The 19,614-nt window shown below is 57.6% G+C and overlaps 1 protein-coding gene across 1 annotated transcript; it reads right to left on the bottom strand.

The window, feature by feature from the left end:
• Positions 1 to 12,531: 12,531 nt before the first annotated feature.
• Positions 12,532 to 14,849, bottom strand: SUPT4H1 (SPT4 homolog, DSIF elongation factor subunit). The gene is made up of 5 exons (XM_054394309.1): positions 14,768 to 14,849; positions 14,169 to 14,275; positions 14,009 to 14,064; positions 13,654 to 13,707; positions 12,532 to 12,852 (listed from the first exon to the last, which is right to left on the bottom strand). Exons 1-5 carry the CDS (start codon positions 14,834 to 14,836, stop codon positions 12,785 to 12,787), a joined length of 354 nt encoding a protein of 117 aa, XP_054250284.1. The 5' UTR covers positions 14,837 to 14,849; the 3' UTR covers positions 12,532 to 12,784.
• Positions 14,850 to 19,614: the final 4,765 nt, after the last annotated feature.

The following is a 19,614-nucleotide window of genomic DNA, read 5'->3' as shown; positions in this document are numbered from 1 at the left end:
CTGTCCGTCCCCCCTCCCCCACCCTGTCATGTCCCCATGAGGGGACACCCCCCCCCGCCCCCAGCAACAGCACCCTGGGCACAAAGAACTCCTTTGCCTTGTGCCCAGGGTGGGAAGCCCAAAGAGAACTCCACCTGCATGACAGAGACCCCTGGCATTGCCTTGTCCTCATGGAGGAGACCTCACCCAAATGCCACCTTGGTCACAGAGCGCTCACTCTATCACCTTGTCCCCTCCAGTGGAGATCCTATGGCAAACTTCCCTTCACCCTTCAGATGTCCCCATGGGGGACCCCATCTCATTCCCCCATCCTTTACCGAAGACCTCACTGCCCCAGCCCCGTGTCCCTGAAGCCACAGGAGCTCCATGGCCTGGGGCTCCCCATGGGACTCCACCTCACCCCATCTGCCAGCCATGTGGAGACCTTTTTGGTGTCCCCATTGCCCTCCAGGCCATGTGGTAGGACTCGCCTGGAGGTCCTCACACACACACGGCCACAAAGACCTCAGCCCAAAGATCCTCACCTGCCCCACCAGCCTCTGCGTCCATCCAGTCCAGTCCCGTCCCATCCCTGCTGCCACCAAAAGTCCCTTTGGTGGAACTTCTGCTTTGGGCACTTCCCTCCTCCACCCACCCGCCAGCTTGGCACCTCCTCCCCCCACACCACCCTGCCGAGCCCTGCTCCCTGGGGTGGGGGGCACCCCCTTACCTACCATCGGCCCCCAGCACCCACTGAACCCCGTGCAGCAGTGTTGGGGCTGCCAGCACCCCAGGACGCCTCATGCTGCTCCTCCAGTGCCACATGGGCACCTCGGATGGGTCCCTCCATTACCGGGTTGGGGTGCGGGTGGCCCACGCTGGGTGCTGCTGGCCCACGCTGGGTGCTGCTGACCCACGCTGGGTGCTGCTGGCCCACGCTGGGTACTGCTGGCCCACACTGGGTGCTGCTGGCCCACGCTGGGTCCTGCGAGCCCGCGCTGGGTGCCGCTGACCCACGCTGGGTGCCGACGGTGCATGCCAGATGCTAGTGGCCCATGCTGGGTGCTGGTGGTGCAAGCCAGGTGCTGGTGACCCTTGCCGGCTGCGGATGGTCCTCGTCGGGTGCGGGTGCAGCAGGGTGCCGGTGGTGCCCGGGGATCAATGGGTCCCTGCAAGGAGCGGGGCCGCTTTTAACCCCATCCTGCCCACGTGGCTCCGACCACAGGAAGAGCCGTAGCTGCTGAGCAGATAACGGTGCAGGGTCCCACCCAGTGCCACCACGCAGCGCGACCGCAGCCAGCCCAGCCGTGGGGCGAGGGGCGGCCTCCGCCGAGCGCCGGAAGCCCCGGGAGCCGTTGCAGAGCAGCCGGTTACGCTCCCCCGGGCTCTGCCGCCGCCGGCGACAAACATGTTTGTGCGAAACCCAGAGAGACACAAAGCCCCATGGGCTGTTGTGCAGGGTGACAGTGACCAAACCTCCCCACCGTGGCTGTGCAGGGTGACAGTGACCAAACGCTCCCTACCATGGCTGCACAGGGTGGCAGGAACCAAACCCTCCCCACCATGGCTGCACAGGGGCCAGGACAGCAGCGTGGTTCCACCATGTCCTCTCCCCACATCCTGGCTGTGGGACCTGCTCAGGAGAAAAATCTTCCTGACCGTGGAGAAAACTTCTGGAGAGGCCAGCAGCCTATGGTGGGGGTCTGCAGGATTCAGGGTGCTGCCCAGTGGTAGAATGAAGCAGGCAGGGATGCAGGTGCTAGTGGGCTGCAAGCCCTAGACTTGCTTTTAGGAAACAATGTGTTGCCCAAGAGACCTCCTGAAGCCTCTCACCCACTCTGAGCTCTGCAACAGCAGACTTCCCCCAGCCCTGGGGAAGCTGTAACGGCCGACAGGGACAGGAGGCCCCTGGGAAGAAAACCAAAAGCTGAGCTTGCAGGGTTTGCATGCCCAGGTCACAATGGCTGTCACTGCCTGATGGCCCCAGGACTGGAGCAACCACAGCAGAAGGAGCAAGAGCAGTTGGCACGGCCAGCACCATGCTGTGTGCCCAAAGCATACCCTGCCCAGTGCTGGGTGAAGCTGCCCATTAAACAAGATTAAAACTGATGACCTAAAGTCCCCAAAGTGACTGGAAATGGGGACACATTGGTGCCTGTGATAGGTTCCATGTGGGGCTGCAAAAGGCTTTTTTAGGCCAGGACAATTCACTCTCTGCATGGCAAGGTTAAAAAACAAACAAACTAACAAACAACTCCCTGGTGAGGTATGCAGAAGGCAGGGGAAGAGCAAAGTCACTAATCACCAAGCAGTGGCACAGTTAGAAGGGATCTGTCCTGAGTAGCACACGAACTGACAACAGCAGGGAGCAGGAGGGTTGAGGGGCAGGAAAGTCCAAACCCAGGTTGGGTTGCTCCAAGAGTTTCACTGGGAAGAAAAACCCCATGGCTGGAGTGAGCCTGGCCACCTGCCCAGGCAGCCTCAGCCCTGCACCTCCAGCTCCCAGAGGCCTGCCCTGTCTCCCACCCTTCACTGGTCCTGTGCTTGTCTCCATCCCCTGTGGTCACCAGGCTGGGGACATGATGAGAGATTCCACAGGGAAAGCTAAGCAGCCACTCGTGATGTCTCCACAGGGTGTGTTTGGTGACAGACACAGGAGAGCATCATCTCTGCCTCACCATGCGGAGAGCAGCTCCTCGCCAGCGGCAGAGCCACCACGTGCACAGCTGGTCCCATGTGGAGCTGGGCTAGGTGCCTCCTGAGCTTCTTGAGTTAGTTCTCCCGGAAAATGGGAACAGAGAATAGAATCACAGTCTGGTTTGGGTTGGAAGGGACATTTAAAGGTCATCCAGTCCAAACTCCCCACAGTCAGCAGGGACGTCTGCAACTAGAGCAGGTTGCTCACAGCCCTTAACACCCTAACCTGGAATGGTTCTAGGGATTGGGCATTTCCCACCTCTCTGGACAACCTGGGACAGGGTCTCACCACCCTCAGGTGGTGAAAAAAAATATGTCTTCCTTCTCTCCAGTCTGAATCTCCCTCTTCTGGTTCAAACCATCACCCCTTGTCCTGTCACAAAAGGCCCTGCTCAAAAGTCTGTCCCCAGCTTGCTGACTAACCCCTTTTTAAGTACTGCAGAACTACCAGAAGGTCTTCCTGGACCCTTCTCCAGGCTGAACATCCCCACCTCTCTCATCCTGTCCCCACATCACAGGCATGTGAGCAGGTTGCTCCTGACCCTCCTGGAGAGAGCACCCAGCACTGCCACTCATGGGCTGGTCCCCAGCAGTGGTAGGTGCCTTCACAGGGGTCAAAGCTGGGTACAGGCAGACATGCTCTTGCAGCAGGGCTGAGGAGCCTTGGTCCCAGAGGTGCTGCTGAGGGACTTTCCCCCATGCTCCAGGCCTGAGGTCACGTTTCCTGCAGCGTGCTGTGCTCCTGCTAAACACAGAGGAGGGCGGAGGTGAGAAGCCAGGTCCTGGACAGAGAAGGTCCATTTAAGGTTAACTGTGTCGCAAGCAAGGTGAAGACGTCTCCTAAAGGAGAGACCATTCCAGAAGGGAGATACCAGGGGGTAGGCAAAGCAGATGGCAGGAGCTGAGCCCTCCCAAACTGGGGATGTCCAGCAGAGCCTTGCCGGCACCGCAGGGCTGTGCCCAGCTGGTGCTGGTGTGCCAGCAGCCCTGTGGGAGGGCCATGGGTGCCTTCCCAGCAGGGAAGTGGGGGGAGGTGACGCTTCCTCTTTCCCCAGCCCAGCATGGATGGAGGGGGAGGGGGGAGACATGACATTTTGGGTGCCCTGAGTTAGTTTCTTTCTGCCAGCGGCCACCCACTGCCTGTGCGGCTGCTCGGAAAGCAGGAAATCATCAGATCAGGTTCTTGGGGCTCAGACGAGCTGGTCTGAAAGTCTCCATCTGCTGATGAACTTGCCACAGCCCCTGGCTGCTGCTGAAGTTTGGTGACAGGCACATGGAGCTGTAGGATTTTCTCCTCCGGCCCTTGGACCCTGATGGCTGATTCTGGCCCGCTGGCTAAAAGAGCTCCCAAGGGACCCAGAGCACAGAGGACTTTTGGGGTTGGAGGTGGCTGCAACGGATGTGTGTTCTCTCCTGGGGCCCTCACGAAAGCTTCAGGTCCCCAGCACTGCCAAGCCTCTCTCTGCACCCTGCCCAGCTACTTGGCACCACCCGGGGCCCTGCTGCTGGACCCCAGGGTGCTGGGTGCTGCTGCTTCCTGGGGTGCAGCTTCCCAACCAGCCACAGTTCCCCACCCCAAACCACCTCCCACCATGGCACCGTTCCCCCAGCCCTGCCCTGTCTCAGGGCATCCAGATGTGGGTCAGACACCCACAGCACCCCCGTGCACCCAGAGGTGCCACCCGGTTTCTGCTCTGTACCCAGCAGCAAGAGTGCCTCAGCACCATCCCCCAGGTCCGAAGCTCCCCGTGGGATGCAGGCTGTTGCTTTTCCAGTAACTCTCCCAGTATCGGCAAGCACAGGGGAGCAGGGCCGGGGGACTCAGGGGGCAGTGATGGTACCGGCCCTGGCCGGCGGGCAGGGGGCAGGGCGCTTGTCGGGAGCCGCAGCCCGGCTGCTGCGGAGGCGCTGATAGTTCTTATCGTGCCTCGCAGCGACTTCCCCTCCTCGCCTGCGGTCTCGGCGCTCGCTGCACGCAGGGGAAGTGGTGGCCAAGCCAGCTGCTGCCTTCGGCCTCACGCCCCGCTTAAAGGAGACAGCTCCTGCCAGAGCCCTGGCCTGGGGACCTAGCTCTGTGCTGGGGCAGGCAGCTCCTGCTGCCCAGCCATGCCCACATGGCTCCATCCCCATCTGGCTCCAGCCAGCCAGCATCTCCCGGGCCTCAGCACTGTGCCAGAGGAGGAGGAAGGGGGTGGTCTCACCCAAAGCCTCCCTGAGTGCCCTCCACTGCGCTGGGGCTAGTGGGAGAAGGGACCTGCTAGCCTCAGGGGCACAGGCAGCCAGTAGTGTCCCCTACAGACAGACCCCAACAAAGCCACAGTGCTTCAGCGGTGTCACTGTTAACACGGAAACCTAACGACTGTGTGCCCAACACAAGCCACCATACCCCCCCTGGGGACAGGAGGGCAGGGATGGGTACAGCTCACTCTACTTTGCAGCACAAGGGGTGGCCTCAAGAAAGACCCCTGGGACAGAGGGCTCTGACCTGGCAGTGCTCCAGGGAGAGTTACTGCCGCACTGAAGAAAAAAAAAAAAAAAAGATCAGGCATGCCCAAAGCAACTCCTGAGAGCTTTTTAGGTGGGCAGAGCATTGTTTGCCACCACCATGCCAGGCACCACGGGACACAAGGAAGAACTGCAGCACCTGCTGCGTGGCTGAGCACCAACCTCTGCACCCCAACGAGAAGGGCTGGGCTCGGGGTGAGCCGCCTCGGGCCGAGCCGCAGCGGGCAGCAAGCTGGCAGCAGGCAGGCAGCGCGGGGCAGCAGGCTGGGGTGGGCTCCCCGCACGCTGCCCGCCTGACCCCGCTGCCCGCAGCCTCGTCCGCCCCGCCGGGGCCGTTAGCAGTGAGTCAACCAGAAACTGCCGGGTGAAGGCGGCGGCGGGGCGGGGCGGGGTGGGGGGAGGGCGAGGCGAAGAAGAGAGCGAAGGGAAACCTCAAAAAGCCGAAGTGCGGCGCGGGGCGGGCGCCGGGGCGCGGCGGGCTCCGAGCCTTTGCCCTTATATAGGCAAATCGCGGCCCGGCTGCGCCAATGGTGGCCGCGGGACCGTTGGGCTGGCGCTGGGGCACCAAGGGCCCTCTCGCTTTCCATGCCACCTGCTGCAACCGGCCTCGCAGGTGGGGGAAGGGGAGGCCGCAGGTTGGAGCCCCGTGGTGCCCCCAGACAGGCACCCCCCACCCCGTCCTGGCAGCTGGTGCTGCACCACCCGTGGCACAGATGGGAACCTCCTGTTTCCCTCTTTCCCACCTTCATCCGAGGGTTGTTCGACCTCCCGGGGTGCTCTGCCCCAGGGTGGGCTCGTTTGGGATGGAGGCTGCTCTGGGACAGAACCCATCAGGGATATGGGGAAGGAGGGATGAGAGCTCCCCACCCAGCTGTGGATGTGCTGGGGCAGGATGGGCTCAGATGTGGAGCTGAGCTCTCTGGTAACAGTCCCTCCTTTCCCAGTGGTCCTTTGCACCCCCCAGGACAAGGCACAGAAAAAAATGAGCATCTCCAAGGTCCAGAGACCCTGAGGAGGGGGAACAGGCACCCAGGGCTGCCAGGGAGCATCTGCCCAAGCCTGGTATTGACGGAACCTTTCCAGACCAGCCAGATGATGCTGGGAGAGCAGTATCAGTGTCCCCAAGCCTGGCCAAGGGGCCAGATCCTGCAGCCACTGAGGTGTGCTGAGACCCTCTGCCATGCATCTGGGCTGTTTGGGAACCTACCTGAGGAAGTACAATGTCCCATGGCTCTGCTTGGGCACTCGATGGCTTCTTCTACCAAGAAGACCATTCCCTCAGGGCTAAAAAAACCCTTTGCAGACCACCACCTGCTTTGGGCAGAGCCTGGGGTGATGCACATCTGGCCAGAAGGAGGAAGGACAAGTGCTACCCAGGATGCAGCAGGGAGTCCAGGAGAACTGGGGAGAGGGTAGGGACAGGGTAAATACCATCAGGTTCTCAAATGCCTCCTTCAGCTGTGGTCTTCCTTAGGGTCTCCAGGCCCTAAGGAAAAGTGCCCTCAGCACCCCCAGTGACCTCCACCATAAGGATTAGACCCCACTGCCTCACTAGCACTTGGTGTGTCCCCTTCCCATGACACAGAGCTGCAGAAGCAGACCAGGGAGGTGAGAGCACTGGAACAGGCTGCCCAGAAAGGTTGTGGAGTCTCCTTCTCTGGAGACTTTCCAGCCCCATCTGGATGTGTTCCTGTGTGACCTGTGCTGGATTCTATGGTCCTGCTCTGGCAGGGGGGTTGGACTCGATGATCTTTGGAGATCCCTTCCAACCCCTAACATCCTGTGAGAGATCTCAGACATGAGATTTGGAATCTTCCAGCAGCTTCTTGTGACCTCCAGCCACCAACCCCCCAGCTCTGTCAGCAGACCAGTGAGTTCAGAGGTGTCCAAGGTGAAGCAGCTTTGTGCCTCTTTGCAGGCAGCACTGAGCTTGCATGGGGTGGCAGTACCACCTTCACATACCCTTTGCAGGCCTGCTTCAGGAACTGATGGCCCACCAGCCTGTCTTTCCTTCACAAAGCAGAGCCTCCTCCTTCCACCACCTCCTTCTGAGGGGCAAACACCCAGAAGACCACAGCTCCTCATTGTCCTTTCAGATCCTATCAGCAGGAAACATTATCCCAGCTCTTCACCCACCAGTCTCCATCACCAGTGCAGCAGGAACCCCTTGAGATGAGACATGTGGCAACCCTGCCTCATTTCTGCCATGCTTTGAAAGCTTTTGTGGCTGCCTGCACCTTTGAAACCTGTCCTCAAGCCCTCTGGCTTGTCCAAATGGCTGCTGCCTAGAGCAGGTAGCCTCCTCCTCTCCCTACCACATCACACTCAGGCGCCTCTGTGGCTTCTGCCCACGGCCCTGGCACGGAGGTGATGGGCAGGATGGGGCCACCCACTGACATGGTTTCACCATGGCTTTGCCATCCTTGCTCCAGCAGTGTTTCACTCCAGCCCTGGGCAGTCAGCATGGGTACCAGGAGGACTACCCAGGTCATCTTCCTCTGCCTCTCTACCCTGCCAAAGTCTCCTTGGCCGTTTTCCAAGGAAAACAGTTTTAGGCTGGAGTTCATTTGGGTTTTTTTTATCCTGCCCAGCACCCATCAGAGAGGTTCTCCACACCCCTGCAGTAAGCAGCCCTTCTAGGCACACAGGGACAGCTGAGAGGCACCTGGCAGAGCCCCAGTCCATGCACTGAAGGCAGAGGGGCAGCAAGTGAGAGCAGATTAAGGCTGAAGCAGGCCAGATGCTGCTGCAGCCAGCCCCGGGCAGCACCTCTGCTTGCCTGCCCCCACACCAGCACCGAGGTGACAGCACTGGAGGATGTCACAGCACGTGGTCACAGCATGTGCAGAGCACCCACAGGAGCAAAACTGGGGCAGGGGGGGACATACTTACCCACCTGAGCCACAATCCCCTTTGGCTGGAGCCCATCATGCTCCAGCACATGTCCCCTTCCCTCTGAAGCCCACCTTGCCCAGGCTGCCAGACAAAGGCCAAGAGGAGCAAACATCCCAGGGGTGGGCAGCAGGGAGCGTGGGCAGGTCCCCACGTGGAAGGGGCTCAGGCAGGCATTTCCCAGCAGCAGCAGCAGTGTGTGCTCTGTGGTTTGGAAAGTCACTTTTCTCACCCCAGGGGATCGCTGGGGCACAGCCCCGGTATCGGTTCTCAAAACCCCCACACAGAAATCCACTGGCTCGTGCTTCCTGCTGGGGGGGCTGCCCTGGGCACCCCCCTCCAAAGCTGCAGATCATCTCCAGCTTCCCAAGCACAGGGCCCCAGCAGACATCCTCTCCCCTGGTGGGGTTGGTGGTGGTGTGGACATCCCACCCAGGGCCTCCACCTCACCTAACTGGGGCCCTTCAGCGAAGGCTGTGAGAGATCCCAAGCTGAGCCTGGGTTGTCCTCAGCCTCTCTTTTCGCCAGGTCCTGGCAGTGCCATGAAACCTGCATGATTTTCAGGCCTGGCTGAAATATTTCCGTGGCACTTGGTGCAGGGGGAGGAGCTGCCTGAGACTGACTCAGATCCACAGCTCCCTGCACGCTTCCACGCCGCAGCCCCGGCTGCCGCTGCACATTTCGCCACCGCTTTCTCCAACGTGAGAGCTGCTGCCCTACTTTCCTCAGCAGACACAGCTCCACATCCCATCGCTTTTTGGTGCTGCAAGCCACTCCCCTGGCACTTCTGGGCCTGGGCTTTAACCAAAATGCTCCTCTCAGGTGTTTTGCCGGGGTCCCGACGCTCGGCTCTGGCAGCAGTGAGTCACTCGGGGCAGCGTGGGCTGGGAGAGGTGGAGCAGGCGTGGGCTAGAGAGCTGGCAGGGGAGAGGCTCACCCAGCCAGCCCCGTGCCAGGCAGCAGGTTGGAGGAGCTGGGAGCTGCTGCAGGTAGAGGAGGAGCAGCTCTCTGCAGGACCACCAAGTGGTCAGCCCCTTGCTCTTCCCATTCTGCCTCCGTTCCTCTTGCTCTGCAGCCCTTACCAGGCTCAGCTCCAGATAACCTGCAGTGGTTGTGATCCTGGCAAAGGCTGAGGTCCCCTGAGGGCGTCCAAGCCCCTCCTCATCTTCCTCAAGAGGCACAGTGATGACACACACTGCTTCCTGGGGACAATTTATGGGCTCCTTGGCTCAGGAGAGACAGTGAACCACTGGAGAGAGCCCAGTGGAGGCTACAGAGATGCTGAGGGGGGCCTGGAGCAGCTCCGTGAGGGGGAAAGCCTGAGAGCCCTGGGGCTGTTGAGCCTGGAGAAGAGCAGCCCCAGAATGGATCTGCTCAATGCTCAGCAAGAGCTGAAGGAGCTGTGGGGGGCAAGAGGCTGGAGCCAGACTCTTGTCAGTGGTGCCCAGGGACAGGACAAGGGATAACAAGGGGCACAAAGTGGAAGCCAGGAGGTTCTGTGTGAAGACGAGGAGAACTTCTTTGATGTGAGGGTGCTGGAGGCCTGGAGCAGGCTGCCCAGAGAGGTTGTGGAGTCTCCTTGTGTGGAGAGCTTGCAAAGCCACCTGGACATTGTGATCTTGGGCAAGCTGCTATGGATGCCCTGCTTTGGCAGGGGGGTTGGACTGGGTGGTCTCCAGAGGTCACTTCCAACCCCACCGTGCTGGGATTCTGGGATTTCCTAAGCAGAGGTCCCAGTCCTGGGCAGTGTGTTACTGCAATCTGCAGCTTCCCAGGAAGGCATATGTGAGCCACCACCCTGCCTGCAGATCCAGAGCCCAGCCCAACCAGCCCACCCTGCCCGGGGTCCTTCTTATCACCTCCTCTGCACTGTAGGGCTAGTGGACAAAGTGGCCTCAGCCTGGGGAAGGGGTCCTGATGAGCCTCCACACTGCAGCAGCTCCAGCATGGCCATCCCTGGAGCTAGGGATGAGGGGACACAGGCTGGGAAGATGGCAGGGAGTGTGAAATACAGCAGAAAACGGAGCTGTGCTCCAGGCATCTCTTGCCCAGGTCCATCTGCAGCAGCTTCAGCCCAGCCTTGTTCAGGTCCACCTGCAGCAGCTCCTGCCCAGCCTTGTTCAGGTCCATCTGCAGCAGCCCCAGCCCAGCCTTGTTCAGGTCCACCTGCAGCAGCTCCAGCCCAGCCTTGCTCAGGTCCACCTGCAGCAGCTCCAGCCCAGCCTTGCTCAGGTCCATCTGCAGCAGCTTCAGCCCAGCCTTGCTCAGGTCCATCTGCAGGAGCTCCAGCCCAGCCTTGCTCAGGTCCATCTGCAGCAGCTCCAGCCCAGCCTTGTTCAGGTCCATCTGCAGCAGCTTCAGCCCAGCCTTGCTCAGGTCCACCTGCAGCAGCTTCAGCCCAGCCTTGCTCAGGTCCATCTGCAGCAGCTTCAGCCCAGCCTTGCTCAGGTCCACCTGCAGGAGCTCCAGCCCAGCCTTGTTCAGGTCCATCTGCAGGAGCTCCAGCCCAGCCTTGCTCAGGTCCACCTGCAGGAGCTCCAGCCCAGCCTTGTTCAGGTCCATCTGCAGCAGCTCCAGCCCTGCTCCACAAAGTTGTGCTGCCACCCCGTGGCACTCGCAGGCTTTGAGGGCAGCTGTTTGATCTCCCATCACCTCCAATATCCTTCCAGCCTCCCCGGAGCCAAAACCTCACTGCCCAGACCCATCTCCCCCCAGCTGCAGAAGGGGTTGCCCATCTCATCCTTCCTGACCCCTTTTCATCTCTCACCAGCCTCCCATGGCTACCTAGACAGTGCTGGCTGCAGCTTCCCTGGAGCATTCTGCAGGGGATGAACCTACCCCAAGCAGCAATACACCCCAGGGGGACCCCAGCCCACCCCATACTTCTCAGTTATCACCATTGGTGGAAAAGACCTCTAAGATCTTCATTACCTAACTGTACCAGGGCCACTACTACACCATATCCTTGACGACCATATCTAGATGGCTTGAGGGCCCAGAGCTCCACACCCAAAATGTCTACACCTGAGCATCCTATGGAGTCATGCCCTGGGCTGTCAGGACAGTCCCACCTCTCCCACAGACATGACCAACTGGGCATGTCCAGGCTACATCTCCTGCCCAGTCTCTGCAACCAAGCAAGCCTGGAGGACAATTATCAGGTAGCTCGAAGTGCTTTGGACCTTCAGCAGTGATGTGTGACCCTCATGGTGAACTCCCTTCTGTGCCTAAGGACATGAACTTACCCAGGAGGAGGCTCTCATCCCCTGGCCAGGGGCTGAAGCACTCCCAGCTCTTCCCACAAGAGGCTTCCTGTATCTGGAGGTATCTGCCCAGAGCCCACCCCCTGGTCTGTACCAAGCAAATACTCCTGCAAGTCCCAAGAGAGCCATGGTTGGATGTCTTCCCCTGCAGTGCTTTGTTCCTACCAATGCTGCAGCCCCCTGTGCTCACAGCAGTCTTCTCCAGCCACACACCTGCTCCAAAACCCTGCAGGGGCCATGCTCTGGCTGATTTGGGGTGCTTGGGTCTTTTTCTGGGGGGCAGCTTTACTCAGCTCCACCTCCTGACACGTCCCCCTTTGCTGCAGCCACTCTTGTCCCAGATCAAGTGCAGCTTTCAGGTGGTTTTGGGTTTCCACTACACTTCCATTTGTCTACAGCAAAACAAAAGTGGAGCTTTCCAGCCACAGGACTAGCTAAGAAAATTAAAATATTTCACAGAGCTTCTGATCCAGGACTGCCCCTGGACAAGCCACCCCTGGGGTCTGTGGCTGCTGCTGAACTGGAGCAAGCACCACTGGCTGAGACCAGAGCTCTCTGGAGCCTGGGCAAAGCAGACCCCATCCAAGCCAGTCCTCCGCACGTATAAGTCTGGGTTGGTGCTTCCACCCTTCCTTGTCCATCCCTGCCCTCTGCAGGACCCTGTGATGCCTCCCAGCCACACCAGCAGCTAGTTTGCTTTGCCTGCCCTGCAGGCCAGCAGCAGCCAGCTGAAGGTCCTTCAAGCATGGTTCAATGCCCCTTACAGGACCAGGGCTCTGAGCAACCTGCTCCTTGCAGATACCCCTGCTCACTGCAGGGGGTTGGACTAGATAACCTTTCATGGTCCCTTCCCATCCAAACCATCCTGAGTCTCTGATTCTGTGACTCTGCAGGCCCAGGGCACTGTGACCTCCAGGTAACTACATCCAGATGAAATTCTGAACATCATCTTACCACGTCCATCCAGCAGTCAGCTGTGAGGCACAAGCCACTGGTCTGCTTGATCCTACAGTGCAGGGTCACCCAGTTCAGGGCAAGGTGTCCCTCTCAAGGCAAGGATATGGTCCACGGCATGAGTGATTGGTGACTGTGGGCTCCAGCCCTGCAGCAGGCTGGTGTGAACCCCCTCACCACACCATCTGCTCCCTGCAGTGGGTGAAAGCAGTGTCCCAGCAGACAGCTGCACTCAGTTCTGAGCAGGCAGGGTGTTTACTGAGATATTTACACAGCTAGAGCCCAGCTCACCTCTGTTCCACACCAACCCCTGTGTGCCACCCTCTCCGGACCCACTTACACCCTCTTCCCCTTGGCAAGGCTCAGAAAAGTGTCCATGTGGGCAGAGTCCAAAGGTATGGATCGAGAGGAGGCAGCAAGCTCCCTCCCAGTCCAGGCTCACTCTCCCCACTGCTAAAGCTGAGAGGTTTTGGAGCTGTGCCTCTCCCAGCCCCTCAGGTCTTTATGGCTGTGTCTCGGGACTTGTAGGCCACCCCTCGGCTCTTCAGCTCTCGCACGATGCCTGCAGCAAGGAGACAAAAACATTTCAGTACCCCCTAGGCATGAGGAGCCCTGAAGAAACCAGACTGTGCTGTCATGAAGCCTTCCTTGAAGAGAGGGCAAGAACTGGACAATCCCCTTCTGGAGAACAGTCCCCTTGCTAACCCCTTCACCCACACGGTGTGTGCTCTGCTCACCACGCACACAGGCACAGTGCAATGCACCACCCAGAAAGTCAAAAGCTCACAGGATGTTAGGGGTTGGAAGGGACCTCTGGGGATCTCAGAGTCCAACCCCCCTGCCAGAGCAGGACCATAGAATCCAGCACAGGTCACACAGGAACACATCCAGACGGGACTGGAAAGTCTCCAGAGAAGGAGACTCCACAACCTCTCTGGGCAGCCTGTTCCAGTGCTCTGTGAGCCTCACACTGAAGAAGTTCCTCCTCATGTTGAGGTGGAACCTCCTGTGCTGGAGTTCATATCCATTTCCCTTGTCCTATCACAGGGTGCAAGTGAGCAGAGTCTGTCCCCTCCCTCTTGACCCCCAGCCTTCAGATATTTATAAACATTTATTAAATCCCCTCTCAGTCTTCTCCTCTCCAGACTGCACAGCCCCAGGGCTCTCAGCCTCTCCTCATCAGGCAGTGCTCCAGGCCCTTCAGCATCCTCATAGCCTCTGTTGGACTCTCTTGAGTAGATCCCTGTCCATCTTGAACTGGGGAGACCAAAACTGGCTACAGCTCCACCACCTAACACGCAGAACAAGCCCTCAGCTGCCATCCATGCAGGAGTCTCCCTTCAACACAAGCTGGGAGCATTACCTTGGGGCAGGCGGCCAGTCACGGACACTGCATAGACACCTGGCTTGAAGTTACCTGGGGGAGAGAAAACACCAAAGTCACCTTGGGTGGCACCTTGGCAAGCATCCCTGCCAGCCTCTGCCTGCACAGCTGCCCCCTCTCTGAGGAGAGAAACTCCCCCACCTTGAGAAAAGGAACTCCCCACACCTTGGGAGGAGCAACCCCATCACAGTGAGTAGAAATCCCCTCCTCAGGGGCAAAAATGCCCTCTGCAGCCCCAGCAGTAACTCCCAGTGCCCTGGAGAAGGGATTTACTGAACAAAAAGAGTTCTCCAGCTCCCACAACAACAGTTAAAAACTGAGAAAAGTCACTCACTGATTCGCTGCCACTTGGAGACCCAGCTGTCCTCAGGGCTCATCATGGCCATGATCCTGCAGGAGGGATGGGGGTGAGGGGATGGTTCTCAGGCTGCTGTCTCCGCGGTGCCACCAAATTGGCAGCCCGGGGAAGGCAGCCGGGCCTGGGCCCCACTCACCCATCGAAGGAGGAGCTGGTGCAGTCATAGACCATCTCCCGGTTGCCCTTCATCTGCAGGTAGGCATCGCAGTTGTCACAGCCGTCATACTCGAACTGGTCGATGGTCTGAGGGGCACAGAGGCCTCAGCGCGGGGCTGGGGAAGCAAGGGCCGGGGCCCGGGCAGGAGCGGGGGCCGGGCAGGAGCGGGGCCTATAAGAGGGAGGGGGGAAAGCGGGCAGGGCCGGTGGAAGCCGGGGGATGGGTGGGAGCCCTGGGAAGGGGAAACACCCCGAGGCCAAGGGAGGCCCAAACCCGGCTGGGGAAAGCCCGGGCCAGGGTAGGAAGGCTGGGGCCAGGAGGGGGAATGTCTAGGCCGGGGCAGGGAGGCTCAGGCCTGGCGGGGGAAGGTTTGGGCCGGGGCAGGGAGGCTCAGGCCTGGCGGGGGAAGGTTTAGGGCCGGGGCAGGGAGGCTGAGGCCTGGCGGGGGAAGGTTTGGGCCGGGGCAGGGAGGCTGAGGCCTGGCGGGGGAAGGTTTAGGGCCGGGGCAGGGAGGCTGAGGCCTGGCGGGGGAAGCCTTGGGCCGAGGCCAGGCGAGGCCGTCCCGGAGCTGGCCTTACCTTGACGAGGGAGCAGAGCAGGCAGGCGCGGAGGTGCCGCAGGTCCTTGGGTACGGTCTCCAGCGCCATTCCGCCTCCTCCAGCGCCGTCGCCGCGCAGGCGCAGCCTGAGCCCTGCGTCCAGCGGAGGGCAGCAGCGAGCCGGGGTGGGGAGCAGGGGGCGGTGGCAGCGGCGGGGCTGGCCCCGGGGCTCCGGTGATGGGCAGGGGCGGCTCCGGAGGCCGGTTGGGCCGCAGCAGAGGCTTGGCATCAGCCGGCCATGTGCAAAGGCTGCGCCATAAACAATAACAAAGGCCTCACCGATAAAGGCTTTGTCTGCTGGGCTTGACGTTTTGCAACCAGGTGGTTCAAGGGCTGCGGACTTAAAAGCGTCATCTCTCTTTCTAGGAGATCTTATCAACGCCGGTATCTAAAGGCCAAGAGGATGGGGCCAGACTCTTTTTCAGTGGTGCCCAGGGACAGGACAAGAGGAAACAGGCACAAAGCGGAACCCAGGAGGTTCCACCTGAACAGGAGGAGAAAAATGTTTGGTGTAAGCATGCTGGAGCCCTGGAGCAGGCTGCCCAGGGAGGCTCTGGAGTCTCCTCTGGAGAGCTTCCAAACCCCCCTGGCTATTGTGACCCTGGGCAAGCTGCTGTGGGTGCCCTGATTGAGCAGGGGGTTGGACTGGATGATCTCCAGAGGTCCCTTCCAACCTCACCATGCTGGGATGCTGTGAAGAGTAAAGCAGCAAGAACTAAAACGTAGCTGGGCATAGTCTTGGGCAACTTGTTGGTAGTTGACCCTGCTTGAGCAGGGGAGTTTTGACTACATGGACTCCAAAGATGCCTTCCAAACTCAGCTAATGTTGTGGTTCTGTGAAGCATCATCTCTTTCTTTCCTGAGCAGGAAAAAGTTTAGCCACATTGTAGGGGACTTCTATCAGCCTCAGCTCCAGCGAGCCAACAGAAGGGATGAGACAGCCTGAGTGGGTGAAGGTCCAGGAGACAGTTGGAATCAGAAAGGCTCCATTAGATTTTGTGAAAATATAACTGTGACTGTAAGATGTTGAACATGAGAAGGGTGGACACAGGAGTAACCAGAGGATAAAAACTTGGGATCCTCTGGAAATGCAACATAAGCTCCTGTGGATTTTTGACCACAGGGAGGTGTGTACACCCAGACCAGCCAGGACCTCAAAGATCACCTGGTCCACTCTTTCCTGGGAAAAGTATCATCAAAGATGACCTTTAAACCTCTTCTGCTTTTGCCATGGCTAATAACGTCCCAGAGGCAGCCTGAGGAGGGGAAGTTGCTTTTCTTAGTAAGGACCTTTCAGCTTTCCACCACTCAAAGGTTCTTTTCCAGCTCTCCTGCAGCAGGCTGCGGTTTGCCCTTGCTCTGCCTAACGCAGCTCAGATGGAGCAGCAAGATGCAGCCAGGCCCCTCTGAGCTCCCCCTCAACAGGGCTGGGGCTGCTGTCACCATCCAGGTGGTTTGTATGTTGGTGGCACTGGCCAGAGCTGGCTTTGGCAGCCCTGTACCACCCTGATGGCTTGGTACAAAGAACAAAAGCAGGCGAGCAGACTGGGTACATGGATAAATATATTAGTAAATAAATATATTTCTGAGCACATCAGCATATTCACACATCTTTGTTTCTATTGGACATAAATACACAGTTTTGCATATATATAAAATGTATTCTTCCTTTTTTTTTTTTTTTTTTTTTTGGGTGGGGGTGGGGGGGTGTCATAATTTATTCCCAAGCCCCAGGAGCCATGACAGACTCTCAGCAAAAAAAAAAAACGAAACCGAAACAAAACAACAACAAAGCAATAAACCAAAACAAAAACCAACAACAACAAAACAAACCTATATTCACATTTCCAAAGGATCTGAACATTAGAAAAGGGAGAGCAGAGGTTCTGTGCAGGAGGGGTGGAGGTCCAGGCAGCCTGGCCCATGGTACCCATCGTGGTGGGAGTGGGAGGTCCTGGGAAGATGGTGGTTCCTGGGGAAGGGCTGGAGCTTTGGTTTTGGATAGAGAGAGAGTTCAGGATGCTCTGGCTTCCATCAGTTTTCAGCTGGGACTTTGGACACAACAAAGGCAAATCAGCTCTACTTCATTGCAGTGATGCTGAAGAAATTGGGTGAGGAGCCCAAGGGTACTGAGCACTCAAAAGCATTGCCCAGAAAGGGCAGGTGCAGGAACTGAGAGGAGCTGTTCCCCATTTTCTCAGCTATTCCTTCTTCCCTTCCTGGCAGCCAAGGATGGCAGTCCATCGACTTAAGAAGACCTTAAAAACCACCTTCCTGGAGACTTCCCTCCCTCTCCTCCCACCTGAGAATCCCCTAAGGCAGAGCTGCACACTCTCATTCAGCTGAGCAAGCCCTGGGGAGGGAGCCCAGCATCTAGGGTGGCCATTTTGAGATGAAAAGGAGCAGCAGCATAACATCAGGGAAGGAAAACACTTGAAAGCAGGCACTGCCCTGCACAGCCTGGTAATACTGCAGTGGGGAGTGGAAAGGGTGTGGTAGTGCTGACCACCTTCTCCAAGAAGCTTGGGGCTTGCCACAGATGGAACCCTCCTTTTTTTTTGTAAGGGTAAGGAGGGAAAGAGAGGAGGACTTTTTTTAGGCTGCAAACTAGATGCTCATTCCTTTGAGGCAGTGAAATGCAACCCTGCAGGGTCTCAGCCTTCTTGACTCCTAAAGAAACTAGTGGAAACAGCCAGGCTTCATGACCCTCCCCTCTGGAAAAGTCATCTGAACCCTCCAGGATGGTCAAGAACACAGGGAGCTGCTTGAGATAAGCCACAGACCACATGCACACGAGGTTGAACAGGGGGACTCTAAACTTGCTCCTGTTGTTTGGTTTTTTTTTGTTTTTTTGGTTTTGTTTTGTTTTTCCCCCTCTAGTTTAAGACTGACTTCCTTGCAAGGGAGAAAACATGAGAGCTTGTGTCTTCTGCTTGCTCTGAAGGACAAGCAAGAAGAGCCTGGAGAGGTTAGAATGTAGTTCTGCTAGGTTCTTGGATGACAGAAATCCAGCTCTTCTCTAGACTGGAAGTGGCTCAGGCACATGAGACAAGAAATGACCACTAGTATGGGAACAGTATTTCGTTCAAAGCAGTTATTGGCTGACTTTAGAATCATCACTTGAACATCAGTGACTGGTCAGCAGCTGGGCAAAGATGCCCCTTCCAAAGATTAAGGGCAGCAAACCCTGTGAGAAGCTTTCCTCACCAACAAGGGAAGGCAGAGGCAGGACTGTCCTGACCTGGGACTACATAACCAGTGTGCTCTCTTGAACTGAAGAAGCTGCTGCTTCAAAGGAAGGCACAGAAAGCTTGGTGAGCACTGAGCAGATGGGGGAAGACTGTCCTGCAGCAGGTTTCAGATTGTCAGGAGGTACCTTCAAGCTCCAGTGTTGCATCCTCAGCACTGGAGACACTTTGGTGCCATATAAATGTGCACTTCCCATGGGACCCTGGCTCGTTCTTTGGGCCTGATTGATCATTGAGGGCTGTGAACTTGCCAGTCTGATTCCCTGCTCTGAGAAACTGTTTGGGTTCTGTCTTGTTTGGAATTTGCCAGGTTTTATTTTACTTTGAACGTCCCCAAATGATGAGACTTAGGAAACAGGAACTAGTGACACTAAAAAAAAAAACAAAAATAAAAACAAAACAAACCAAAACAACCCAGAGGTGGGAGGGGAAAAAACAAAGTAATGACCCAAGAGCTTAGCAATTTCTCAAGTTTTCTCTCTCCCATCATCAAAACATCAGAAAAGGCAGAACATTCTGAACAACTCCTTTGCAGAATCATTTCAGGTGTCTCACAAACAGGAAGATCAGGCTGGGGGAGGGATGGCACTCTGCTCTGCAGTTATCATGGATGCTTTTGCTGGGAATTTTTGCTGTGTTTTGGGGCAATAAGAGGAAGGAGAGAAGCAGGAGCCATGTGAATGCCAAGGATTTTCCATGACTCCTGTGATGGAGGCGTCTCAGGCTTGAAATACGCTCAACAAATGAGTTGTTCTTCACAGGGCTGACCATCACACCTATTTTGAGGGGAGGTGGAGGAGTTAGAGGGTGAGAGACTTGTTCACATTGCCAGATGAGAGGGTGGATTCTTTGCAATGGAAAGAGTCTGACCCAGCTCCTTCCCAGAAATGCTGACACGGTCCTTGGGCTTTCACCTTGCCTGCTGCTGCTGCCAAAATGCAGCTAGCAGCTGGGATGGCATCAGCTGAAGGACAATGAAGTGATCAAAAGTGGTGACAGATGTTGATTTCCAGTGAAGTCAGAAGAAGCATTTTGCAGGGCAGACCTGTGAGTGGTGAAATGGAGAATAGCTTGTTCCTGTGTCTGAAATAAGAGTGGAAAAGTTAAATGAAGAAGTCTGGCTTTTGACCTAAGTGAGGAAATGAAGTCAGGAGCTACCAGGCCACAGAAAGTAATTTCTGCAGCTTTTGGTCTCGAAGGTTTGTTTATTTTTGAAGTGTTTAGCAAAACCTTCTGTGGCATGAAGATGCCAAAATAGCAGCTTGCACTCACTCCGTGAGCTCTTCCAGCTGGCGACTCCCACGGCCGGGCCCTGAGCAAGCCAGCCCACGCAGATGCCCCTGGCTGGAGATGGGCTGCCTGTGCCTTCCAAGGAGAAGAGGACCTGGAGAACACAGCTCTGGGGTTGTGGGAACATGTGAGGACACCACAAGTGTCACACTGCTTGTCTGCAGTCTGCTCCTTGGTCAGGGCTGGTGGTTCCGCCTTGCCCGTGCAGATGTGAGCTCCTCCACGGCTGGGACGCTGAACATCTTTGTCCACCCCAGCCCTCCAGGAAGCAAACAGACCAAGTGTCTTA

This window comes from Indicator indicator, chromosome 30 (assembly GCF_027791375.1).
Source record: "Indicator indicator isolate 239-I01 chromosome 30, UM_Iind_1.1, whole genome shotgun sequence".
NCBI lineage: Eukaryota > Metazoa > Chordata > Aves > Piciformes > Indicatoridae > Indicator > Indicator indicator.
The sequence above is the reverse complement of the archived record's forward strand: the minus strand, read 5'-3'. Positions and strand labels throughout refer to the sequence as shown.

Bases quoted from the DNA above. Each gene is read 5' to 3' on its own strand.
- SUPT4H1 (XM_054394309.1), bottom strand. From the start codon at position 14,836: ATGGCGCTGGAGACCGTACCCAAGGACCTGCGGCACCTCCGCGCCTGC. The intron at 14,276-14,767 runs GTAAGGCCAGCT...TGTGCCCCTCAG, and splicing joins TGCTCTGCTCCCTCGTCAAG to ACCATCGACCAGTTCGAGTA. The intron at 14,065-14,168 runs GTGAGTGGGGCC...TCCCTCCTGCAG, and splicing joins ACCAGCTCCTCCTTCGATGG to GATCATGGCCATGATGAGCC.